The sequence below is a fragment of the Miniopterus natalensis genome, chromosome 4 (assembly GCF_054644295.1).
Source record: "Miniopterus natalensis isolate mMinNat1 chromosome 4, mMinNat1.hap1, whole genome shotgun sequence".
NCBI classification, from domain to species: Eukaryota; Metazoa; Chordata; class Mammalia; order Chiroptera; family Miniopteridae; genus Miniopterus; species Miniopterus natalensis.
The window spans coordinates 14,152,698-14,179,973 of NC_142084.1; the positions used below are offsets into that span (position 1 = coordinate 14,152,698).

The 27,276-nt window shown below is 43.2% G+C and overlaps 1 protein-coding gene and 1 pseudogene across 2 annotated transcripts in view; one reads left to right on the plus strand and one right to left on the minus strand.

The window, feature by feature from the left end:
- Positions 1–27,276, minus strand: part of ARHGAP26 (Rho GTPase activating protein 26) — a 401,390-nt gene that overhangs the window by 40,708 nt on the left and 333,406 nt on the right. For both annotated transcript variants that reach the window (XM_087816295.1, XM_087816294.1), the window contains exon 20: positions 25,220–25,373. In XM_087816295.1, coding sequence (XP_087672421.1) covers positions 25,220–25,373 — 154 coding nt within the window. The remainder of the gene's footprint in view (positions 1–25,219; positions 25,374–27,276) is intronic.
- On the plus strand, positions 13,329–13,426 carry LOC148093187 (U6 spliceosomal RNA; annotated as a pseudogene).

Here is a 27,276-nt window from a genome sequence, read left to right on the forward strand (position 1 = left end):
AAACATTTAAAAGCATTCTCCAAGCTACCCTAGGGCAAATCCAAATTAATTTCTCATTTTTAGACTGGCTCTTTCTGTTCCATGGTAAAAGGACTTCTACTGGAATGTGCATGAGTACAGAGGTGATATTCCTGGTGAGATGAACTGGAGAAAAGACGAAAAACCTCTTGGAGACATCCATGATGGTATTTGGAAGTCACTATCCTGTCTAAAGGGCTCCCCTGCCAAGCCTGTGGGTAATTCCCCACATGAAATTGACTTTCAGAGCTAAGTCCCACTGGATGAACTCCCATCATCTAAGAAGTGAGCTTCTGTTTATGAACCTGGAACCAGGCTTGGTGAGTCTCTTACTCATAGTCTGTATGGCAGATGTCTCATTGCACAGGTGATATGACTTCTCATCTGTTTTAAGGGACAAATGCTTAGCCAAGCTTTGGCTCAGAGGAGGAGACATCCATCTTATAAAGATGATTTCCTCTTGTTTCACATGCCACATTTCAGACGAGAAACTTACAAAATAAAGGGATAAAGTCCAAGTTGGTTAAAAACAATTCCTTATGCCAGCTCTCTTCCCAATCCAAAAAAAGAATCAGAAAGTAACCCTAGCCGGTTTTTGGCAAAAATATGAAAAACTCCCTCTTCCCCCTACCAAGTATATCAATCAGTGTAAAACTTCTGGACCAGTGTGTATTGGGAATCTTCTGTATTTTGTAAGAGGAAATGTGTAACTTTTTAAGCCTTTACAGTAAACAGTAAACACTAAACATGGGTGGGGGGGAGGTGGATCTGTTTTTTCTAAAACATTTCTGAAAATATATACTTGCAAAAGAAAAACATCATGCTAAAAACTCTTGGCAGACATCCTTTTGTCATGACCAGAAGATACCAAACCTTTCCTTCAGTGTCACCAGCAATTAGCCCTGCCTCTTCAGGCACCCCTCAGCATTTTGTTTATGCTTCCCATGAGCTGCCCTTCACAACGTTTACCAATCCTTTTGATCATCCACCGTTTATAAATTCCACTGGCTGCAAGCACGACCCTGGATGCCTGAATTTTTACTCGTTAAAACGATACTGCCACTTAGTTATTTGTGAAGCACCAAAAAGTATGAATTAGTCCTTATGTCACCTCAACAGCCTCAAACAAGCAACAGGCCTTCTGGGCTCCTTTTACACAGGAAAGGAAAAACTTGTAAAGAGTTGCAGCGACCTATGTATTCTGAGCACACAGGTTCTCTGGCATCTTTCCTGTAGCTCCGGATCATATTTGAAATGTAGTTAAACCACAGGTTTACACTTAAGCTTGGTTACCTCTGATAATGGACTTGGACACACATCAAAGAACCTGCCCATGTGTACTTATCAGTCCCTGGCAGGTATAAGGCTTAGAAGTTCAATATAGGACTTTATTGCTCACTTGTTTAGAAACTCAGATGTACGGTATCAGCAAGTATTTGGATGAGGGCTCCAATTACTTATGATCCTAGGTAATCCTATATTGCTACAGGGTTGCCTGGTTATAAGCTACAGATTTAAAATACTCGTATGAAGGATAATTCACAACCATGGGATAGAGGTATATGTCTCTATAAATAAAATCTATGAATACCCTTCAACTTTTGGGGGGAATGGGGAGGTTTTTCTCTTTAATTTTTATATTAATGTATTGCTTTTGAATAGGTAACAGTAGATAAAATTTCCAGACAGTATAAAAAAGGTATCTGTAAACAAGGGTAGAGAGGAAAAGATAAGTCTCCCTTTCCATTGACCCCTGTGTCTCGAGAAGTAATCACTGTTGTGAGTTTCTTATATCTCCTTCTAGAGATATTACATGAACATACAAGCATTGGTGGTGTTTGTGTGTGAGATTCTCTCCCTTTAAAAACAAATAGTAGAAAGTTATTCACATTGTTCTGATCACTGCTTGCCCTCCTTAATATGCCCTGGAGACTGCTCCCTCAGTACACCAGTTGTCAGTTCTTTTTAGCGGCCACTTAGCATTCCATTGTGGAGATGTGTGACTTACTCAACCAGATCTGTACCACAAACCCGTAGGTTGTTTCCTATCTTTTGCTTTTGAATGGGACAGAATCTCAGAGCTGGGATAAGAGAGAAGAAAAGATACTACGCAAGTATTGATGGTTAATCCTACCTACTGCCGTCCTTTTAAAAAAATACCATGTTTAAACAACACGAAGAGCCTATAGGGAGAAATGGGTGTTAGCCTTCCTGCTCCAACACTTGGGAAGATAAAACCTCTCTCTCTTCTAGAGCTAATGACTGGTTTCTAAAGTTGGAGATGTTTAGGTGTGGCCCATATGGAGCAGCTGAATCCTGGGAAGAAGAGCCTCTTAGCTCTGCCAGAACCCAACTCATCACACTGGGTGGACCAACCTCAGTATCTAGGCTGCTTCCAACAAACAAAAATGCACTGTGGGGTAAATCTCTCAGGTTAGGGAAACCTAATGTGGAATGTAGGTCAAGGTCATCCCTCTCTTCCACGCAGCATGATGCAGAATTCCAGTTCTGCTGGGGACTTGCACAGGCCTTGGACAAAAGAATTTCCCAAATAGTGAGGTGGTGAGCAGCATGTGGAGCTGGACTGCCTGGACTTTTGGCAAGTTACTTAACCTTTCCATGGCTCAGTTTCCTCTCTGCAATAGGAGGAAAGTACTACCAGAGGGTGATGGTGAGATGAGTAAAATAATGCATATGTAAACGGCTAAGCAAAGTGCCTGAACTTAGTAATGGCTCAAGAAAATGTTTACTGTTAATAAAACAATCCAAAGCCACTTTTTCTTTCTTTTGAGAAATATCTTGGCCCTGCCTGAAAATATATCTGCTGCAAATGTTGATGAATTGCCATGCTTTCCTCGATTGGTCAACTGAACTACATATGTTTCTCTTCTTTGTCATGGCTGCTAGGAAGCTCAGGGAAGTGTGATGCTGACTTAATTCTCTTCTCGCAGCCTTTGCTGATACCTTTTATTTAATTTTACTCTTCTGTGTATGTGTTTTGAAAAAGAGTAATGAGCCTCATGTTTTTGTTTGGTTATCAACAATGCTCAGAGAACAGCTGTCACCAGATACCTGGCACATGGAACACATTTCTTGCACTGTCACCCAACTGGGCTCTAAACACACACACCCGTGCAGAACTTGTCAGCACGCAAAGCCTGCAAATAAAAAACAAATGCTTGCACTTAGTAAAGGCTTGAAAATCTGGCAAATGCTGGCCTAGATTTCACTGGCAGCAGGAGACAAGTGTGTGTGTGTGTGATGGTTGCCTGCACAGATTTTGAGATGGGTATGATTCCCAAGCTATAAAGCCATCCTTTAATAAATGCACTGCAATAGGTTCAGCCCTTAGGGGAACGATTATACCTGGATGCCAAGCAATAACAGGAAGGAAAGGGGAAAATATGAGCAGGAAGTTCAATTCCCAAATCGCAGACCTAATGGCAACTGGAGCTGCAATCCGTCGGTACTGGGCCTGTGCCTATGCCAGAGATAAGGCTGGACTCGCAAACATCCTGCTGCTGCCTCTTCAGTTTGGAGGGAAGTGTAGTGACAACCAGATGGTCAGCTCTGGAGGGAAAATTTTTAGTTTTGTTTTTATGGCAGAAATGAGCAAATGTAGGGAAATCTCACGAGTACGAAAAAACACTGCTTACCTGAGATTAGAGGGTTATGGAATGCTTAAAGAGAGATTTGCACCTCTGTCAACACACTTGAAGTCTGGAGAGCTGGCTCTATAAGGCCTGAAACTTTGGAAGAAAGGAGGAGTGTTCCCTCCCCCTCCCTTTTTTGTGATGGGAGAAAACAGCAGCTGCCTCCCAGCAGAGGAAGGGCTGTATCAGTGTTATCTCTGAGTATCAGTCAAATCTCAGGATCAAGGTGGCTCACATCTCCAGCTGCAAACCACGGCTAGGAATGAGGGACTAGTCTTCAAGATGATGCAAGACTTGTTGGCCTTGAGGCTTATACAGGCCTCAGTCCAAATTCCAGTTCTGCTGCCTCCCGGCTCTGTGATCTTGAGGAAGATAATGCATGTAACCCCCTTAGCCTTCATCCCACTTTCTTCCCCGGAACTCCCCGTATTCATCTTTTATATTCTCTGTCCTCTGCTGTCGCTTATTCCAACTATTTCCTGCTCTCCTCTCCCCGCTGCTTTCCCTTAGACTTTGGCTGCCTGCCTTTAAGGTCCTCACTCACTGCTCCCGTTTCTCCCACGTTCTCCTGGGCTCCCCCAGACTTCCCAGCATCCGAACTGGAGTCATACTAGGGAATGAAGGGTTAGGAAGAGAGGACTCTGAAGGAGCTGTTTCAGTTTCTTTCGTCATCTGTAAATTGGGGGCTCTAACAGTACCTCATGCATTATGGTGACTAGATAAGTAAACACCTGTACAGTGCCCGACACATCAGCCCTTAACGGGTGTTAGCCACATTCGCCACCACCCCCTCTTCCACCTTATGGAGACGTGACATCCCACAGATACACAGGGTGGGGCAAAAGCAGGTTTACAGTTGTGAGTACGCGAAGCACACTTTATTCTCGTATTCTTACTTATTAATTACTGTATTATTTTCCATAGGAGCAACTAAATCTGTGTTTACCCCACCCTGTATTTTCCACCTTTGAGAACAAAATTTGTCCTCAGGAATATGAACCAGGCACTGGAGGATCCAACTAAGGTGGAATTTTCCAGCCGCCCAATGTGGTCCTGGCAGAAGCATCCGTTCTTATCCACACTCGCAGCTCTTGGACAACGCTACCACCCCTTGGAGACCTGCGCATAACTCCTGAGTTGGCTGTCGGCTGCCCTGTCGTTGCTGGCAGACTACCAGAAGATGTCACCACCCAGTGGCCTGTGCCCGAGGAGCTCCCAGAGCGGCTGAGCCAGAAGATAGATGTTCGTGGCTCTCACAGGAGAGAAGGGGCCAGTCCTTGAAGATTCCTTTTCCTCTGGGTAATCACATTCCAGAATGCTCTTCTTACAGCACTGTCCTTAAAACTAATGGAGGCCAAGCCCCAGCACACCAGTGTTTGCCATATATCCTCTAATGACCAGTAATGGGAACTGATGATAAAAGCCTTTCCTCAGAAAGTCGGTTTTTAAAGGAATCAACTGTGTCCAGAGCTACATAAGAAGATGACATTTTCTTCATGTTTTAAAACTATAAAAAAATGTTACTCTCAAAGGAGCCAGTCAGTTAACTAAGAATAAAATAAGAAAATCTGCAACAACCATTTGGACTCCAGGAAGGGACATTTTCAGAGATCACGTAAGGAACTACTGGGAACAACAATGACAAAAAGAGGCACAGATTTGCCCCTGGAGGTTAGTGCAGCCACGAAATCCTTCACTAGATCCATGTAAGAGAGGCCCACCACAGTGGACATCTGTGGTCCGGGGCTGTCTCTCCTTTAGGGACCTCCTCGCCTCCAGCCTCATGGTCCACGTGCTCTGCACGTCCCAGTCAAGGATGACAGGCGATTCTGGCCTAGCTCGGCAGAGCAGCACACACTCTTGGCCAATTGGGACCAAGAGAAATAAGGCCCAGACTACTGTTTACACTTTTGGGGAATAGAGGCTCTTTCTTTTCTCCTAAACTTGGAGTTTTAAGAAAGTTAAGTGCAACTGGTGGGAACTACTTTGTAATAAAAAAGAAAGTGCTCATCTAAGAGAAGAGTAAATGGAGAGGAAAACTGAGCTGAGAGATGGAAAGAGCTAGATCCTGATGGCAACATCTGAGCACCTGGATCCATCCATGCCTGAAGTCAGACGTTCCTGTAATCCTCAAGTACATAGGTGAACCAGTAAGTTCCATTTCAGCCTGAGTTAGTTGGGCTGAGTTTTCTGTTACTTGTAACTCAGAAACCTGACTGGTAAATGTGCTCAAGCTGACAACATGGGGTCTCATATGTAATAACTACTTGTACATTTAAAAAATGTTCATATATTAGGGATGTTTATACTAGTGCCCAGTTTCCAGAAATGTGAGAAGGACAGGAAGAGCCAGCTCTTCTTAGAAACCAGAAAGGTCCTTGACTGAGAAAATGGCCAATACTCCAAAAGTAAATGTCCAAGTAAATGTCTGACAGTAACTTCAACAGTGCCCCTGGTGCTTAGCAACAATGTGTCCACTATAGTTGAGTGGCTAGGGTGTAGTTTCTATAACTCACTTATAATTTGACAAAGAGAATGGATGTTACTGATCCAAATAAAAATAAATACCAGGCTCACTTTATCAGGTTTAGCATAGTAACTAAAGGCTAAATATAGCAACTCTAAGGAGTAAAAATAAGCAGGAATTTTCTGTAAAGCTGGATGATTGCTATTTATACTCTGTCCTTACTAAACCCGCTATGAATCTGGCCTGTCCCAACTGTCTCTGAGCTGCTCTATCCACTCTGAGCTCAGAGGTAGTCCCTTGGAGGTACACCCGGACTCCAAGGTAAACAGCCGTGCTGAAAGCTGAAGGTGTCAGAATTTGCCGGAGGTGCTTGGTCTTGGGTTGCAACATAGACTAGACGAATACAGCTTATTTTCACATCTATATTGTTGGCTTTTTACAGTACAAAACTCAAAGCAAACAGGATGAAGCAGAATGTTGTAGGGCCTTGTGTGACACTTAGAAATGAAAACAGGCCCTGTGTGGAAGGAAATTTGGGCTAAAAAATAGGAGTCCCAACAAATATGCATATATGCATAAACCATGGACACAGGCAATAGTGTGGGGAAGGCCTGGGGTGGGGTGGGGGCTAGGTGGAGGGGGCAAAGGGGGGGAAAATAGGGACATCTGTAATACTGTCAACAATAAAAAAATAGAGGAGTCCCAGATGGTGAGGCCTATCTGACTGTGAAGCAAAACTGTGATGAAAGTAGAGAACGTTTCGGGCAAGTTAATTACACAAGATAAATCGATAGAAGATGTTTCATTGGGACCCAGCTAGCATGGAATTCTGAAATGGGAAGACAACATTATTAGGCTTTCCCAGCTTTAGCGCCTAAAGGAGTAAAAATCATATTGACATAAGAAACAAAACAATTGTAACACAATAGATGGGAAGCATATGTTCAGACAAAGTCAATTATGAGCGGCTCTCTGCACATGCCCTGTACGTTCCTGCCTTTGAGTCTTTTCTTACTGTTCCCCTTGCCCAGAAGACACCAGGTCCCTTCTGTCTAAATCTAACCCAAGTTCAATGCCAATTTGATCACAAACTCTTCCTTGGCCATCCTAGCTCAAAGTCATCTCTCCCGCTGGGGAGTGAATTCCAGTGGCACTTTATCCTGTAGCACGTATTGTTTTATGACTTATATATGTTAATAATATGTTACCATTATGCATTATTATATATTAATGTATTTTATATTTATTACCTCTCATTATCAGGGGCACTATTGCCATCTAACTCATCATTAACATAGTGGGCTTACATATTGAGGGCATTCAGTAATTCCTGTTGAATGAGGAATACATTGGTTGCAGAAAATTGAAATGCCTTGAACTCAAGTAAGTACAGGAAGCCACCTCTCCAGGGTAGCTCCCACTGGGTCCTTTCTGTTTCTCTTTGCACACAGGAATGACCACAACTGGGCTTTCTCCGTGCGGTGGTAGCACTGCTGCTCACCATTCCGGAGGACAAGATAGAATCTTAATGCAGCTCCAGTTGAAAAAAAATTCCCATGAAAATACTGTGGTCGGCCTGGCTTGGTCACCTGCTCCCTCCATTTCCCTACACTAAAACCAGAATTGTGGTACAAAATCTGTATCAGTGAAGGTTTCCCCTCTACTAATTCTACAAACAAATCACATTTAATTACTGAAGTGCCGAGGTTTTTATTTTAACCAATGGAAATCTAAGATACAGCACACATTTTTTTTTTTAACCTTCAAAAGTAGAATATGTCAAACAATTTCCTTTACATCAATCACTGTCCTGTGCTGTCATATAATTGTGACCCAGGGGGGTGCTGGGTGTGAAGGGTGGCTTGCTCTTTTCCAGACTCTGTTATTACAGTTTTTGTCTTTTTTTTTTAAAGTTCTGTACCATGTCTCATCAGCAATTATAGCTGACTCTTGAACAACACAAGGGTCAGGGGCGCCAACCTCTGTGCAGTAGAAAATCTGTATATAACTTCTGACTCCCTCAAAACTTTACTACAGCCCCCTGGTATCTGGGGGGATTGGTTCCAGGACCTCCTACAGACACCAGAATCCGTGGATGTTCAAGTCCCTTATATAAAATGGCACAGAACAATGTATACAGTTGGCTCTCGACATCCATGGACTCACAAACTGGGATCGAAAATGCTTTCTATCATGCTGGGCTGAATCTATGGATGCAAAACCTGAGACTTGGGAGGGCCAACTATATAATGATTGAAAAAAATCACACATAAATGGACCAGTGCAGACTACACTGTGTTGTTCAAGGGCCAACTGTATTAACTTTCTGTTCTGTGAATGAACAGAGTGGAGTGTTCTGTGAATGACAGAAAATCTAGGAGCCAAGTTTGTTCTTGGGAGCCATCTAAGGTATGCCTTGGACATGGCCAACTATAGAACCTGTTCACCTCTCAGTTCCTGCTGGAATGTTTTGTAACCCAGCTCCCTCTGGCCACAGATGATTCAACTGTAGAAGACCTGCCTCGGGGCCTCTGGTCCATCAGCTGGCCACCAGCCAAGGACAGGCCCCAGAAGAAAGCTGGCTCAATCAGTCAGATTCACACTCTCAGGAAATAGGGCTGGAAGTGGAGAATTAAATCCTGTGGAGAGTGAAGCCATGAGGCAGCCCTGGGGCCTACATAAGGGTCATGACAATCCAAAGATATGAACTCAGAAGCAATGGGAGGAATATCCTGGAAAGAACAGGGGGAGAGAATAAGCCAGGTGCGGGGGCATCAAGCAGGGGCAGCTGGACGCTGAGGGTGCCAACATACCAAAGAGCTGAAGGGTGGAGATGCTCAGCTTCATTCTGGGGCTGGCTTTCTTCCAAGAGAATCCACCTCCCCTTCGCTTCAGCCATTTCCAGCTTTCCCTGGGTTCCTGGCCTGTGTTTCTGCCCCACACTCTCATGATCTTCAACCCAGGTAGAAAGCTGAAGGTGTGGGCTCTTCCAGCTACCCAGAGCTACTCTGGTGCTCACTGCCACAAGGTGTGTAACTGGGATTGTTCTAGACTATTTGAGGGAGGGGTCGTGTTACTCTGAAACTTGGCTATAACTAGATCCCCTTCTCACCCTGTGAGGATCAGCACCTCAATACAACCCTCCAAAGCTATTCATATCCTTGGTTATTGTTAAAATAACAATTCGACAATAATTACAGCAGGTAACTTTTATTGAGCATTTATTATGTGCTAGAAGCCATGCTAAATGCTTTCCGTGAACTGCCTCATTAAATCCTCACAACCACCCTATGAAGTAGACACTATTATCAACTAAACAGATGAGGCTTACAAATATCAGGTGGCTTCCTGGCAACAAAGCGAACAAGCAGTGCAGCTGGGCTAGGAACTCGAATGAGTCTGTCCCAGAACCTATGCTCTTCCTGCTGACAGACTGAATAATGAAAACCTGATTTTTACCAAAGACTTCATGAGGTCACGTGGAAGAAGACTGATACCACACGCCACATGGGAAAAACTCCACAAAATTTCCTTTATATAGCTTTGTTTCCCAAGGTTCCGACCCGAATGACAACCCCCTCATTTCTATACCCACCTCCAAAAAATCTCAACCTATATGCCCCACTCAGCGAAACGAAAGCATGGCCCTCAGGAGTCCTGATTCCACCCAGCTTGGAATTCCAGTCTCACAGCACTGAGGGGCGAAGGCAGGCCCGCGGCGATACTCAGAGCCGTCTCGAAAGGACCCTGCCCTTTTCAGAGGAAAGGGGGTTTCTTTATAAGGTGGCAAAACACAGGTCAGCTAGCTCGCTTGAGCAGAGACAGCATTTTCTTTCTCTTCTTTTCTACAAATTCTTGTATTTCTAGATGAGTCTGGAGGAAAGCTAAGCCTGTGGCAGCACACAAACAGGATTCTGCCTAAAACCACATTGCTCTCCTGTTTGGGGGGCCAGATGCACCGATTACATATTCACATTCCAGGTAAGGGTCTTAAGCTTCAGCTAAACATTTTGTATATAGAGACCTAATTCTTCCTGAGGTGTGCCAAGTTCAGTGGGTTACATGAGGTGCACCAAAATTAAGCAATAAGGCTGGAAGCTGGCTCTGTCAACAGGAGCACTGAGGATACAACTAACAGAGCTCCCCACGGCCCAATTTAGAGCAAGCAGTATTCGAAATATCAACTGAGCTCAGGTTCTAGTAAGACTCCCTCTGTACCACCTCTGGAATTGGTTACTGAATTGTACCTTGAAAAGAATACACTCCAGAGCTAACATTTCTGGAAGCGGAAGAAGAGCCTGGCAAAACCAGCCATGTATGCAGAGAAAATTACAGTCAAAAGAGTTTCTTTGCAGTGATGAACCAGTCAGGACCTCACTGACTCATGCTGAAATTAAAGGTAGAACTTAATAGATGGCCTGTGAGGAAGAAGGAATTTAATGTAGAATTTCCTTATAGATCAAGAATTGGAAAAAAGAGCCCTCACTGCTACACAGAAATTTGGGTGGTGCATGAAAATTTACTAGCAAAACTTTTCTTGACCCATGGCAAGGCATTGTCTCTTTTCAGTTATTTTTCCTGGCTCCTCTGATTCAGAGTTTAAGGAACAATTCTCAAAACTTTCCTTTTCCATATAAGACCAGAAAGCAATCCTTCAAGGTATGAATTAAATTTCGACTCAACAAAATATTTGGCGTAGGGCTTATATAAGAAATTGTCACAGATTTTTGCCTCAAGTATAACCTGGGAGGGGAAAATTCCTTTCCTAATGGAGGACTGTATTAATGAGAAATTCTGTTGGTGGGAGGGAGGTAGGGGACCTTCAAAATGCAACATATTCAAATGATCAAATTCCAACTTTTCCTTCTTTTCAATATTTTTTCTCTCTACATCTTTCTTAACAGCCCAAATTTTAATTTTTGTGGCATCTAAAATGTTAGATCCATAGAGACCTCTGTGGGAAAAACAAACAAACAAACAAACAAACACACACTTGGGATATTGCACCATCTTTCCTTTTATAAGCCCCATGCTTGACAACTGGTAGAGTCTAAGACATAGGAAGTCTTCTGGCTAAAACAGGATATAAAAAGTAGGGTCATAAAACTAGAACTCCCCCTCCCCCACTCTCAGTAAGCTGGACTAAAGGCAGACAGGGAAATTACAAACTTCAATGTGGATCTAGAAGATGAAGCATTGAGATTACTGGAAACCCTGCCCATACAATGTAAGCAGAAAAGACAAAATTCATTCAACCATAAATATTTTTGAGTAAATGATCAGGCCACTCACTTATGATTTAAAATCTGTCTCGAATTAACAGCAATGCTACCCACACGTATATAGATCTGACTTCCCCCATCTGGGTGGGCTGTGAGAGATTTGAGGGAAAAGTATTCTTGAGTTTCCCTCCTATGCCTGGGACAGTGTCTGTAACAGTAAGTGTTTGCTAATTGACTAGGAAGGGACTGTCCGTCAGAGCCAGCCAATTCTGAGTGCTGACATTCATGAGGACTCCAGGGTACAGGGAAGCTACAGCAGCAAATATTCAACTGGTGGTGCCATATTCCAAATGGGCACAGAAGATGAAGATAAGTCTTTTGAGATTTAAGAAAGGGCAGAGCATTGTGCAAGAGCAGTTTGTGGGCTTTCTTCTGCAAAAAATTTACTTAACTGCAGTTTTCATTTGGGACAGTGCTGGGTCTGACTGCTGTCTGGGATGATCCCACGGCCACGCTGGTCACTAACATGCAGATCTTGTTTCTGTTGGGTTAGCGTGTCCAGGATTCCCGTGACTCCGCTTCTTGACTCTTGATTTCCTGCCAGTTTATTGTCACTGGGACAATTGCACATTGTAAGTGCTGCCATGGGATGACTAAGGACACGTTTCCTCTAATTCCACTTTCACACAAAGGGTCGACAGAAGAAAGGGAAGGAAGATGCACTGTGTGTGCGAGGGGGTGGGGGCTGTTTGTCCCCCAGAAGACGCGGAGAGTTATAGGGTGCTCCTACCACGAGGTCTGTGCTGCAAGGCACGGTGTATAGAAATTAAGGGAAAATACAGGCTTCTTTTCAAACACAGTTGAAGTCACCACATTTCTTTGAAGAAACCTCTCTTGTGCTTCAGCTTTGACTTTTCCAACTTTCAAACAGTCTTCTTCAAGACAAAGCGCTGTTGTCACGGGGCTTTAATCACCCTTGTCGGCGATGGCTGACGTGACACAATGAGGGCCTTGCCAGCTTCATTCTCACACTCCATCCCGGGTGCCGCTACCCTGAAATTCTAGTCTGCAAGTTTCACCTGCTTAAATCTTCTAAGGTTTTGAGCACAGTGGTGAACAAAATACATTGGACAGGGTTTTTCAACTTGTTTAAAATCTAAGATGATTTCTCTCCTATGTCTCTGCTTTAGTAGCTAAAAAACAAAACAAAAAGCCTCTTTTTAGTGTCTCTAATCAAAGCAGTATCATTTCTATTTTTACAATAGAAGCTGAAAAGGATTATAAAATTACTAAATTGTTCCTTTCTTCATTAGCAGGAAGCAGGTGACCATACTGCCTAGAAGGCAGGGGATAGTGACAAATACAGATGATTTAAGCAGTGCATCTGAGGTTACCAGGGCAACTGCTAATTATTATTGAGTATCTCTAATGTATCTCCACAAAGGTCAGGAGTTAAGGTTTTTCCATTATATATTCTGCTTTAAAATGAGGCTTTCAGAGGAAATTGGGTAGATAGCAGATGGAGAGTGTCAGAGGGAGATCAGGTGAAAGAACTATACATAGCTCAGGAAAAACTGAACTGCTTAAATTTCACAATGTCAGTTGAGGGGATGGGGGAAGAGCTGCTCCATGTAAAAAATGACTTTCTGGTTTCCTAAGTTAGGGCTTCCCAAATTAATAAGAAATCTGATATCAGTCCAGATGCAGGGGTCTAACGGGATCCCCTCTACTTGGCTCCCTGAGACAAATTTCCTCTGCTGTCCCAAGAGTTACCATTTACCAAACTGAGCTGGAGCCTTGGACAGACCAGCCTGAAGAGGAGGAGTCATGTGGCCATTTAATAATTCAAACAGACCAAAAGCAACACCTTCTTGGTACAGGCTTATTCTTCAATCAAACAGCATCTTCTTACTCAGATCCCTAGCTACTGGGGATATAATAAATTTTAAAAGTTTAAAAAAAATTCCTCTGCTCACTTTGTCAGCACATATACTAAAAACTGGAATGATACAGCCTGGCCCCTGAGCAAGGATGACACACAAATTCATGAAGTGTTCATATTTTAAAAAATCAAACCATCATCCTGTAGGCCTTAAACATAGAGAGTGATGTATGTCAACTATTTTTCAATAAAACTGGAAAAAATAATAGCACATGTATTCAAGAGTTCCTTCTTTAATGCACCCCACAGCTGTCAGAAGAGAATAAAAGAATGGTGACTTCAAAACTGGGCAAATCTATTTTTACTTGTTTTCAAATCTGAACAATCAATGCATATACATGTAAAAAAGTTCCAACACCACAAAAGTACTGCTGAAAGAAAAAGTCAGCGTCCCTTCCACCACAGGCCGCTGTCTCATCTGACTCCATTAGAGACAACCACAGATTCATTCCCCTGCATCTCCCCGGAAACATCACAGACACGTCCACGCCTCTGTACGTGTATGTGCCCCTGGACTTTTATATAAGTAGGACCATGCCATGCTCACTAATGATTTTCAAATCTAGCTGCAGATGAAAATCACCTAGGAAGTTTAAGAAACATACCCAAACTCAGTTCTCACCCCAGATCAATGAACTCTGAGGATCCAGAGAAGGTGCCTAGGTGTTGGTATTTTTTATTTTAGGCTCCCCAGGTGAAGCTTCCCAACGTGCATTGAGAACCAGTTGCATACTCTCCTGAACCTTGCTTTTGCCCTTAATGTACCTTGGAAGGTTGCTCCAGTGCATATAGACCTGCCTCATTCCTCTGCTGTCCTGGGTAGGCTCCACTCTTACAATTTCTTTATGCCGTCCTTTATGGTGGTTATCCCTTCTGGTCCTACTCTTTGGCTTTTATAAATGGCATGGCAATATAAACCTGCGCTGGATGGCAGCCACTCCCCATCCTGCCCTCTTCTCCGGGAGTAACCAGCATGGAATCCATAACAGGGTTTCCTGCACCCTATGGATTCCTATGGGTTCAACAAGGGGGAGCTCTGGCAGGAGATTAGCAGGAGGAAGCAGACAGCCAAGATATTTATTCCCTTGTCTCCCTTTCTGAGAGGTTGCCCCCACCTGGCTGAGTCCCTCGAGGGAGGTGCCAATTCTATACAGCTCCTGCCCCTTCTGGGTTCTGGTAAACCCTTTCTACTCAAGTCCCTTTGGCCTAAGGATGGTAATTAGTTAGGTGCTACTAGCCCTGGTTTACTGTGTTCTCTTGTAATTCTCCTGCCCCTGATCCTTTGTAACAAACTCTCTTTGAATTATGCTATTTTCATTGTGCTGATGTTTCTTCTTAGGATTCTAATTGCATCCTTGGATAGACATCCTTGCTTTTATTTCTTTGTGGACAATATCATCTTGGTTCCCTCTGAAGACATGGATTCTTCACATAGGGCAACAGGGTGGTCCTTACAGCTGCTATTCTACCCCTTTTCTGAGCATTTCTGACAACAGCCAGCAAACAGGGCTATCGCCTCTTCAGTCTGTAAGGAGTTGTGGAAGGAAACCTACAGCAGTCTTGGGGGAAATCCCACTGTTCCCTTGAGAAGGCCCTGGAAGAGAACCTGACAGGGTAAATGCAGAGAATGGCTAATATCAGAATAATTTTTTCAGAAACTTTTTCTTTTGCCACAATGACAGTCAAATTTACAGTCATAGGCTAGAAAGGAATTCCTGAGGCTAAATTATCCCCTAGTGGAAACTCAGGATTGCAATTAGGTTCTAGCCTAATTAGTATGAGTCCAATCAGCTCCACCCAACGGAGAAACAAGAGGGCAGAAGGCTTGAGGAGGCTCCCAGAGTAAACACCTAAGCCTGCTGACTTGGGACAAACAGCCTGAACCCTGTCTCCTTAGAGGAGGGCTTCTATTGATTTCAGTGTTTAGTTATTTGTAGTTAATTTAATTTTAGGTGTTTTGTTTTAAAATTATCACCTCCATGTTTTTAATCTAGGTTGCTCACCAGTATCAAACAAACAAAAGTAAACACTGAATGTCTATCTACAGCCACCACTGAAAGAAACCAACACTGGAGGACTGTTCATTGGTAAGGAGGCAGTCTGACAGCAAATACTGATAAGGTAATAAAAAAATAATAGTACCAACTCATTTTTATTAAGCACTTATTATGAACCAGGCCATTTACTAATGTTATGCAGGCATCTGACCCTCACAACAATCTTGAAGTTAGGTATTGTTATTACTATTATTATTATTACTATTATTATGACCATTTCACAGAATAGGTTTAGCTCAGAGAGGGCAAAATCACTTGCCCAAGTTGACACGGTTAGGAAATAGCAGAGCCAAGCTTCCCACAGGCCACCTGGACTTTTCCTTGCACTAGAGCCCACAGCTCTCCTTGCATGATAGGACCCACTGTGTCCTTCAGATAGCTGTCTGTGGCCATAACTTTATATACAAGTTAAATCTCAGTTCTCCTGAAGGATCTCAGCTAGAATGCCACCCATTATGAGAAATACATTTTCCCTCTCAAAAGTGGAGTGTTGATTTAGAATAGCATTTCCTGAGCTGTGGAAACTCGGAAGGACACATGTCCTTCGGGCGATACATAATGGACATATTAAAGGCTCAGAGGTCCTCTTAGTCACAAAGCTGTTGAACTTAATCTAATTCATCCCTTGCACTTCCACCCATCCCTGCTTCCTGTACCAGAGTGGGGAATGCTGACTCAGAAGTCTCAGATCTCCTGGACATGTTCATGCGGATCCACCCTCTTCAGTATCACATGGCCCAATGCAAAGTTCTTGATCTTCTCATGTTACACACACAGTAGGTACTCATTTAAAAATATCTGTTGGCTTGAGTAACTGAAGCACCCGCCCTCTCTTATTTGTGACCACAAGGCATGCATTTGCAAAGCAGCTGGCTGGCTTCCCTGGGGAGCTGGTAAATGCAGCACTGGTGAGATGACTGGGTTCCCCTGAGAAGCAAGCCCGTCAGTCCTCAGCCCAATAAGCTGTGACAAATCTCAAAGGCTAAGGGTTTTGTTGCTCTCGAGCCCCACCACTATCATCCCTGCAGGGAAAATCAGGGTGCCCGTGGTGGCACAAGCTTGGCCCTGGGAGCTTTACAATGAAGTAAATCCAGATTCTGTTCTTGTAGAAGTCAACCTCATGCACTAGGACTGTGGTTTTCAGGCTTCAGCATGTGTCAGAATCAGGGCTTGTTAAAACACAGTGCTGGGCTCCTCCGTCAGAGCTGTTGACCCAGTAAGTCCGGGGTGAGGCCTGAGAATGTGTATATCTGCCATTGGCTCTGGTCCCAGGAGCACACACCCTGAGAACCACTGCACAGAGCTGACACCCTGCCCAAGGAGACCCAATACAACTGAGAGTAGATCCTGGTTTTCTAGACTCTTACTGGAGAGGAGGGTTTAAAAGTAAGATCCTAAGGCTGTTTCCAACTAGAAGTGTGTTACCAGCTGAGTAAGCATCTGCTTTCCAGATTGACCAAAAAGCTTTAACAGGCAGTACTTTAATATGATTATAAGTTACTCAGTTTAGGATCTGAATTTACCAGAAAGATTCCCCCAAATTACATACATAGGGAGGGAAAGTGTCAAATCGAACCCAGAGTGAGAAAACGGCATTACTGACTGTTTTCCTTCCACGTCCCCTTACAGGAGCAACAGTGCTGACACCAGTGAGCTAACTGGGTTCCCAAGAGCAGGATCTCAAGCCTCATTCCTTCCCAAAGGACTCCACTAAAAATTCGAGATTCAAAATGCCTAACACCTACCTACACATATACAGTACAGAGCCACAAGGCATTTGAGGGCAGCTAAATTCAGGATGAAATTCATTCACATGTCTAATTGAACTCCAAGGCTTTTAGCATCTACTGAGTGCCATAGCAAATTTTGGGCATTGTTGTAGAATACTGACAAGATTAATTCATTTAAAAAGTATACAGACTATGTGATTTTAGTTTGTAAAACTGCGTGCGAGGGAAACCATTTTTCCATTTGTGATTTTTGCTGTGCTGGAAAACAGGGGTGTGGCTAAGCGCTGGGGCTGTGTCCTGTCCCCCGCCTCCTCCCATACCCCCTCTGCTGACAGGCTGCACCCGAGTCCAGCGATCCCAGCGCCACCGGCAGCCCTGGAGCTTGGGAACAAAATCCTGCTGGGTCATAAAGTGTGAGGGCTGCCTCGAGCAATTTTTATGTGAAAAAGAACCGCTAATGACCGAACACATTTATCCAATAAAAGTCGGGATGGGTCACCAGGCAGGAATCCCTACTCTCAACCAAGGGAAGCAGCCGGCTGGGCTCCTGGCTGGTGAGGGAGATCTTGGCTGGGGAACGGGAAAAGCTGACAGGAAGCCACTCAGAAAACAAGAATACGGGTCACGTAAGTGGCCATCTCTGCAAATGTCAAGGGATGTGGCCGGGTACTTGGGAGGAGCTCTGTGGCGGTGGCCCCAGGAGCCTTTGGTGTCAAAGGGATGCTTTCGGGTTTGTCCAAGAGGTGACCATTCATGGGCAGGCTGGAGCCCCGTGGGGCTGAGGAACCAGGAAAGGCAACCGATTCCTTGTGAAAATGGGTATGCTTTCAAGTCATTTCCCAAGGTGGGGACTGCTACCAAGTTTTCAGGGAAGACAGTCTGAAGAGACCTCTTCTGCTTGGGGGTGGGTGAAAAACAGAATCCTCAATCCCACAGGGAAGACCCTCCACAGAAAACTGATTCAGCCAAAGGGGAAACGTCCTACTTCAAATCCGCGCATTCCAAAGGATGACAAATGAAGATCGCTGTAGTAAAGTTAGAGCTGCCTGCTTGGGTGTAGCTCTTTTGGCATAAAATGGCACTCAGACGGTAAAATTACTTTAAAAAATACACCATGAATTATCATTTGTCTAATGCATATTATTCATTTTGTGATTCATTTGGTCTCAGTAAATAACAGCAATGCATAAAGCTCATCAAGTATCCGTGGGATCTGGAGCTTTCCAAAATTTTCAGGAAAAGGTGTGCCTACCCTAGCTGGTCTTTGTTTAAGGTGGGGCAGCACCTGCCTCTATAGACATTCCTTCTTTTCACTGATAACTCGAAGACAGGACTGACAGTTTGGGTCACAGATTCAAGGTGCAAAGTAGTGGGGATAGGTGAGGACATCTGTCTGCACACAAAAAATACATACCAGGGCTGAGGGAGTAGAAGGAGAGAAAGGGTACTGTGTGGAGGCCCTCCAAAATATTATTAATAATAGCTGACATTCATAGTGATAAACATGTAAATGAGATAAAGAGTGACCCCATTACTCTCCACACCTTTTTGAGGAGGATACGATGATCCTATTTTACAGATGAGGAAACTGAGCCAGAAAGAACTACAATAGCTTGCTTCCCTCCCCTACAAACCCATACCTCCTTTATGCTAGTTTTCTCTCAAGAACGCAGTATCTGATGTATTAGATAGTGATTTACCTCCTATCTCCACTGGAATATAAAATCAATGAGAAAATAAACCCTAATTTTTTAAATAACTGTCTCTTCAGCACTCAGAATAATGCCTGGCGCACAGTAGGTATTCGAATGATATTTGTTGAATGAATGTTGACTGAAGTTTAAGTAAAACATAAGTAAAATTTAAGAGGTATCTCTGAAGGCAAGTTTCCCCCAGATTTCTTCGGAGAGCAGCTGCATGAAAATGAGAGGGAGCCAACAGCGTCTCGGAGAAACAACTCCTCCTGGAAGCAGGCCTTGTTTAAACTCCGAATTCCAGGGACTGTGCTCACTGGCCACTAAGATGGGAGAGGACGGTTGACTCTGGCAGAACTGGAAGGCGCTTGGCATGCACACATCTTTTAGGTCACCAGAAATAACTTGGAAATGTATGTGTGTGTTAAGTGGAAAGGATGAGAAAAGTTCATTTTATTTATGGGGCTACTAGGCAGCCAGTTATTTTTTAGGGTAGGGACCACTTACGCAGGGAGAACTCCAAGGTGAGCCCCCCCAATGCTGTAATTATCCCTCGACCTTCTGACCTTCTTTCCATCTTGACAAGCCCCTCCTTCCCTACCCCAGCGGTCTAAAGCCCTCACCTAGTCATTTTTAATTTGGGGGAATTACTGTAGTATCTTATGTAATGGGATGTCCCCCGACTTTTGTTTATTTCCTCCTTAAAAATCACTGTCTTCCAGAAGGTGGTGGTACAATGCCAATGCTATTATTGTGAGAGGAGTGACTTTTACTTCTGCAGCCCTTTGTAAGCATCCATTAAACAAGCTCTGTTCTTAGAGACAGGTCAGTCCCATTCTTCTACCACAGGGAGTGAGGGGATGGACACGCTCAGAGCCAAGGACTGGCACCAGCTAGACAATATTGGTGCCAGGATTACCTACGGTTTCATGCTTTCCATGCCAGTGTTTAAGCCATTTTTCTCATTGCTTCGGTCATTAGCCATGGGTTTTGTTTTGTTTCTTAACTTCTTAGAATCTCATTTATAAGTCATTTTCTTTCAAAGATCTTGAAAGTTGAGAGGCTAGTCTCCATGCTGCCATTACTTTATAGTGAGAACCTTCCATAATTTTCTACCTGACCCAGGCAGCCCAGCCCCATTCCAAGGCAGTTCGTTGCCCTTGACTCCAAGGTCACAAACTCATAGGCCTTATGTCAATTATTGCTGAATAAACCAGCCCAAACTCAGTGGCTTCAAACAGCCACAATGTTTCTCATGAATCTGTGGGCTGATTGGGCAGCTTTTCTCTTGTTCTTTCCTGGACTCACTCACGTGGCTGCATTCAACTGATTGGTGGTGAGCGTGTTGGGCTAGGCTGGGACAGCTGGGCTTTTCTCTCTTGGCGGCTAGACTGAGCTTTTTTACATGGCAGCTGGGTTCCAAGAGGATGAGATGGGAAGCTACAGAGCCTTGTGGCCTGGGCTTAAAAGTCATATGATGTTATTTCTACCATTCTCTATTGGCCAAATCAAGTCTGAAGGTGAAGGCCAACCTAGGCTCAAGGACTCCTCCTAATGGGAAGGGCTGCTAAGAATCTTTGGCCACATTTAAGCTATCACAGGCCTATAGGCAGAAATAACAGAATTTCCATATACCTCTATCCACTGCCTAAGTTTGTCTTATTATTAACATCTTTCATGAGTGTGGTGCATTTGTTAAAACTGATGAACCAACATTGATACATTATTATTAACTAAAGATCATAGTTTACAACATGAGTATTTGCTCTTTGGGTTCAACGGGTTTCATGAGTTTTGACAAATGCATAATGTTTCGTGTCTACTATCCACAATCTTTTTATTGACTATAGTTTTGCCTTTCCCAGAATGTCATATAATTGTCATCATACACTGTTGTACTCTTTTTAGAGCAGCTTCTTTCATTTAGTAATATAAATTTAAGGTTCATCCATGTCTTTTCATGACTTGATAACTCATTTAATCACTAAATAATATTCCATTGTCTGGATGTACCACAGCTTGTTTATCTATTCACCTACCGAAGGGCATCTTGGTTGCTTCCAAGTTTTTGCAATTATGAATAAAGTTGCTGTAAACATTTGTGGGCAGGTTTTTATGTGGACATAAGTTTTCAATTCATTTGGGTAAATACCTAAGAGTGTGATTGCTAGATTGTGTCCTGTGATAAGTCTATGCTTAGTTTTGTAAGAAACTGCCAAATTATCTTTCCAAGTGGCTGTCTCATTTTGCATTTCCACCAGCAATGCATGAGAGTTCTGGTTTCTCCACATCCTCACTGGCACTTGATGTCAGTATTTTGGAGTTTAGCTATTCTAATAGGTATGTAGTGATATCTCATTGTTTTAATTTGCATTTCCCTAATGATATAAGATGCTGAGCATCTTTTCATATATTTACTTGCATCTGTATGTCTTCATTGGTGAGGTGTCTGTCTATATCTTTAACCTGGTTTTTAACTGGGTTGTTTGTTTACTTACTGTTAAATTTTAAGAGTGTTTTGTATATTTTGGATACTCGTTCTTTATTAGGTTTTTTTTAGAGCTGTTTATTTTTTATTTTATTAATTTTTAAATTAAATTTATTGGGGTGACATTGGTTCACAAAATCATACATGTTTCAAGTGTATAACTCAACAAAATATAATCTGCACACTGCATCATGCGCCAATTACCCTAAGCAAAGTCTCTTTCCATCCCCATTTCCCCCTCCATTTGCCCACCTCCACCTCTCCCCCACCCCCTTTCCCCTCTGGCTATCACCACATTGTTTTCTGTTCTGTGTTATATATACATGTGGTGAGTTTTTTTCTTTTTTTGCTTAATCCCTTCACCTTCTTTCATCCAGGCCCCAACCTCCCTCCCTTGACAGCTGTCAGTCTGTTCCATGTATCCATGCCTCTGTTTCTATTTTGTTCTGTTTCTTTTTTTGCAAAATATTTTTCCCTAGTCTGTGGCTTGGCTTTGCACCTTAATAGTGTCTTTTGCAGAACAGAAGTTTTTAACCTACATGAAGTCCAGCTGACCAATTTTTTTCTTTCATGTAGTATGCTTTTGGTGGTGTATCTAAATAGTCATTGCCAAACCCAAAGTGACCTAGATTTCTTCCTATGCTGTCTTCTAGAAATGTTATAGTTTTACAGTTAGGTCTATGATCCATTTTGAGTTAATTTTTATGAGAGGTGTAAGGTCTGTGTCTATAGATTCATTTTTTTGCATGTGAATGTCTAGTTGTCCAGTACAAAATCTGGATTTTTGTGAGAAGTGTCCTGACTTTAAAGGTTGGAGACATATATTTATATATTGGTAGTGGTAGGGGAGGAACTAAGTTCCCCCTCCCTCAATACATGTCTATAGACTACCTTCTCCATTTTGGATCATCTCTGCCTCTCTCATCCCCCTTACCTGGAATGCTTTTCATCCACCCATATAACCTTACCTAATGCCTACCTCACATTCTGTCTACTCTACCTTTCCCAATACTCTGACTGGTGCGTGTACTCAGCAGATATTCAGTTAATAGTTGTTGAATTCTAAACACACTTATGAGCTATAAGTCCCAATTAACACTGCCATAGACCACTGACTTTCCTCCTTAGCCAGACTGTAAACTCTTGGGAGGTCAGGAATCCTCTTTATTTCCTCATTTACCCAAGGTAGCTTAGCATAGGCCTCGGCACAAAATAGGTAAGCAATACTTGCTGACAATTTTAGACTAGCTGGACTTTGGTCCTGGCTTACCAAATATCCTTTGATCTTCAGGAGGTCTAGCTGAGCACCTGCCAAAGATATAAACCCTACAGCCTTGCCCTGGTGTGGTTAGAATGGTGGCATCTCTAATTTTGATGCCTGGCTTCGCATTATGCCCACACAAACAAGAGGGCCCCGATCTCCTTGGAGAATTAGCAAAGATTTACCAATGAGACAGCAAAATGTGGTCTCTGAAGAACCAAAGGATGCTGAGTCACCCTGTGCTTCTTTCATTATGACTGCTGCACTGTGATAGTGATCATTCCAGTCATCATGAAAATAATGAAAAGCAAATAAATAAAATGAAAAGAAGGACTTAGAGTTTTCTGGTGACTAGTTCTTCACCTTATGCCAATTAACAGTCCAGATAATGGTAGGCCCCCACCCCCTGATTTTGCTTTTTGTTTTCATCTGCATATTAAGTGTTCCCAATCAAGGCTCTCTGTGCGCTTCCAAGTGAACACACCGGAGGGAATGAAAGGGTCCAGAAGGGAGGCTGAGCCCCGCCGGACTGCTGGCGGCAACTGAGTGCCATCACCACAGCACAGTGTGTGCTGGCAGACGTCACGGAATCAATTTTCTCAGGGGACATACTGTGACTTCTGTAAGCCAGGACTACCCAAGCTTGTGTCCATGGCCCACTCAGGGAAATCCCAGCAGGAAAAAATGGGGAGGCGCAAACTGGAGAGTAACATGTCACTGCCTTGGGTATCAGAAATGGCCAGTGAGGCCACTGCAGAGCCTGCAGGGCCTTGGCTGGCTCTCATTTGGGGCAAGGCTACCTCCAGTGTGGGCGCTGGAACCAGCACTTCTTCCACCTCAAGAGCAGCCTTCCTAGAGCTAAAGACTCACAGGCGTCAGTCAGATTGTCACTCAGCTTGGAAGGACCACAGTCCTGTTGGAAACACACCAAACACCTACCTCTAACCCTCCTCTCAAGGGAAACAGGTAGAACTCTTCCTGGAATCACCCCCCTTCCCTGGGAAAGGCCCCCCCACCCCAAATCTGCAGCATGCAGGGAACAGGCCCCTGGATGGTGTGAACCAGATTGAGTCACCCCCCAGTGTTTCATATAAAACAAATCAGTAGACAACTGAAAAATAAAAGCCCAAGCCCCCCTTTCCAGGACCTGTCTAAAAGACATACTCCCCTTTCTACTTGGCTACAGAAGTAGCCTCTTTGGACCCACTGTATTCAGCAGGACTCAGCTGCTGAAAACAAAGCTGAAAGACCACTAGTTGGTACTGCAGCTAGAATAAGAAGATGTTAAACAACCTGGGCTAGAAATTCAACTTTGCTCATGCTGAGCAACAAATAACTTCAGCAACTGGTAGGTACAGAGAGTAAACCAAATGGGAGGGGAAAAAAGAAACTAGAACCTCCTTAATGTCCAGGACCACCTGAGAAAGCCATATGACATATGGGCAAGTCCAGCCCTGGGGAACCAGAGAAACACACTGCCCACAACCTGAACAAGTTATTTTGAACTCTTAAGGCACTGGTCCACTTCTTCGTGAACAAGCACATTATCAAACAACAGGAAAGTTATTTCACTTCCTGAATATCAAGAGGTAGATTTAAAGCCAACAACTAAAATGTGACTGACTTTTTCAATGCATGTTATCGTACGCTGTTATTGTTCATTCTGTAAAATTACCTCATAAGTCTATTTAGAGTCATTTTTCCTCCCAAACCATAATATCCTATAGTCTCTTCTAAGACAAAAATTGTTGGACCCATTGTGCACATTTGTAAATATCCTAAAAAGACAGAACGCCAAGGCCCGTTTGTTTGCACAACCACAACATAGAGGGAGCAGGAAAACGCTCTGCTCTCCTGGTACCTCACCAAGGGAAACGATTGCCCTGAAAGCCATCTGTGGCTGAACCGCAAACTATTTTCACTAGAGAAAGGCAAAGTTAACATTGCTTTTCCTGGGTCTTATACAACTGCAGCCTCCGAGTCCAGCTGTTCTGGTCACCGCCTCACATTCTTTCTGCAAAGGCTCCAGTTGACACGATTTATGGGGTGGTCTGAAGAAACATGCTAAGCAATGTGGGATGAAACCACAAGGGAGGACTTTCTGGCCCTAACAGAGCAGATCTAATTTCCGTGGAGGTTTGGACAAGCAGCCCCAAAACTGCCCGTCTTGACTATGGGAGCTCGATACAAAAACGAAGCAGCGGTGCTTCTCTTTCATAGTCTCTGGTATGTGATCACAGTCATGCCAAGGTTGGAGGATCTGAAGTCTCAAAGGGCTACTGGGGGGCCCTTTTTTCTAAACTGAACATTCTCAACATAGTCAGGGAAAAGGGAAAGGGAGACAGCATGAATGAAAGAAACAGACTTGGTTAATGATCTACTGAGCTACTACAGTGTCTGGATGTTCATAAAACCAAAAGAAATTGCTTTTCATGCCCAGCAGCCAGCACAGGCAATAGCCATCACCAAAGCCATTGCAGCAGGATGGTAAATCATAGATTACCAAGGCCAAGAAGCAGTATGTTACAATTAATGATTAACCCATAACAAACTAGCCAAGCTACAAGTTTAAAGGAATTTAAATCATGTTATAGGACAATGCTCAGTCAGATTGGGCTGAGAGCAAAGTCTGGGCAGAATGGCTGACCACGAGCCTGTTGTGGCAGGCAGGTGAATATCCTACTCACAGTGAGCTGGGGCGGGCGGGTTTGAGTACATCCAGGTCTGGGTCACTGGAGTTCATGTTGGGTTGTAAGCTGCTGCTGGAATTAAGGATGCTGTTTGCATTTGATGAGACGACAGATTCCAAACTGGAGTTAATGATGCTGTTTCTTTGTTCCTCTGTGGAGAAAAAAGGTGACAAGCCCCGTATTAATATTATTCCATAGGGATAGTCTGTGCCCACATATACAAAAATTTACAAATACTGAGATTGGACTGAGAAGTCTGGGACCAGTGAAACTGAAATAGGGCATAGGAAAGGGTAAGAATTACAAGTGGGAAAGGAGGTCAAAGGCGAATAAGTGACTTGACATTTGAGAGCAAAACTCCTTCCTTAGCTTGACAGGACATACCTCCTCCCCTTTCATCTGACCAGCCTTTTTCTTAAGAGTGGCCCTATTACTCCACCATAAACTGTGCCTTCTTCTGACTAGCAGATGGTCAGAACACAGACCACCCTTGCATTCAACCAGATCCTCTTAGTTTCTGTGACATTCACCTTTTATTCAAACACTCTTGCACCCCCCCAGTATCGCCTAGGTTGCCCAGGCCACATCCTACCTCTGATTCTATAGCACTGTCACCATCAAAATTGACCATTTGGCCATTTACTTCCTTATGACTCCATGGTCTATATTCCTGATGCTCCCTGGACATACCCTCTGGGTTGCTTCAGTTTTATGTAATTGATGTTTAGCTCCAAATTAGTTTTTGATAAATAGATGTGTAAGGGCTACAGAGTAGTTTGCATATTAAAAAATTGAGTCCACAGTCCAAGCAGTCATATTAAAGCTTAGAGAATATTACCAGACCAGGAGGGAGAAATTCGGAATTGTCCTCAAGGCTCCACCCCTGACTGGTAGTATGGCCTCAGGCAATTTTCCCTCACTCTGTTTCTTGGCTAATGCATCTATAAAATGTGGAGAGTGAGCCATCCTGAGGATCAAGTGGGATCATATGCAAGAATGCATTTTGTAAACAGAACATTGTTCAAAGAAAATAACTTCCTGTTTCTTCCCATCTTTAAAAACTTGGAACCAATGCCTGAAGAAAACATTTTTGGTATAATTTAGTTAAATGACATAGGCACCACTGTTGTAACAAAACACTGGAGATTTAGAATGCCATTCTTGTCCCACATAACCAACATACACTATCTTAAAATCAATTGATGTTTTGAGCAATCAGTTCACTTATCAAGAAATATATCTAGGTTAATTTTCATGGGACCTTTTTGAAATGAGCCTGAGGTGTAGTACCATGTCCCTAAGGAGACAGACTAGGCTAACTGACATGGTAGCTTAGAGGTTGACATTTGAACTCGGGTGTCGTTAGGCAATAAAGGGGGTGATGTCATGGGAAAAAAACAACTTTTCCCCCTGCATTAGTCATGTCTGTAAAAATATATTATGCTTATGAAATGATGGTAGATTAATATTCACATTATACACACATACACACCAATGATCCCTAATAGCTTGGCAAATTCTCAAAGTCACATTTAAAGCCCTATAGAAGAGTTAAAAAACTCCATGAGGCTGCTGGGAGATTCCTGAACTCTAAGTAGATTTTGAAAAAGTAGATTATTAAGTTGATTCCAGAGATTTAGAACTATTTATATTTTAAAAGCTTGAATTCAAAACAGAAACAACAACAAAGAAAGAGAAACCAAAAGAGTTGCATTGAGCCAAGATGCAGGCAGACTAATACGGCCTGCAAATGGGAACTTGCTACTGGGAAGAAAAACAACCCTAAAATTACATAATTAGGGAATGGATATGCCTCTTATCAGTGTGAATCAGTATAAGAAAAATGTTCCTTTGCACAAAATACTCATATCAAGATTCCTGCAAGACTGTGAGGAGCCTAAGACCACCATATAAAAAAGGGTAATAAAGATGACACTTCTTTGGGGTTCAATGGAGACATTTTCTGTTTTATATGGGAGGAGAGATTAATAGTTTTATTAATTCTAATTTGAGGCCAAGTTTGGATGGCATAATTCTCTGAATTCATAGGAAAT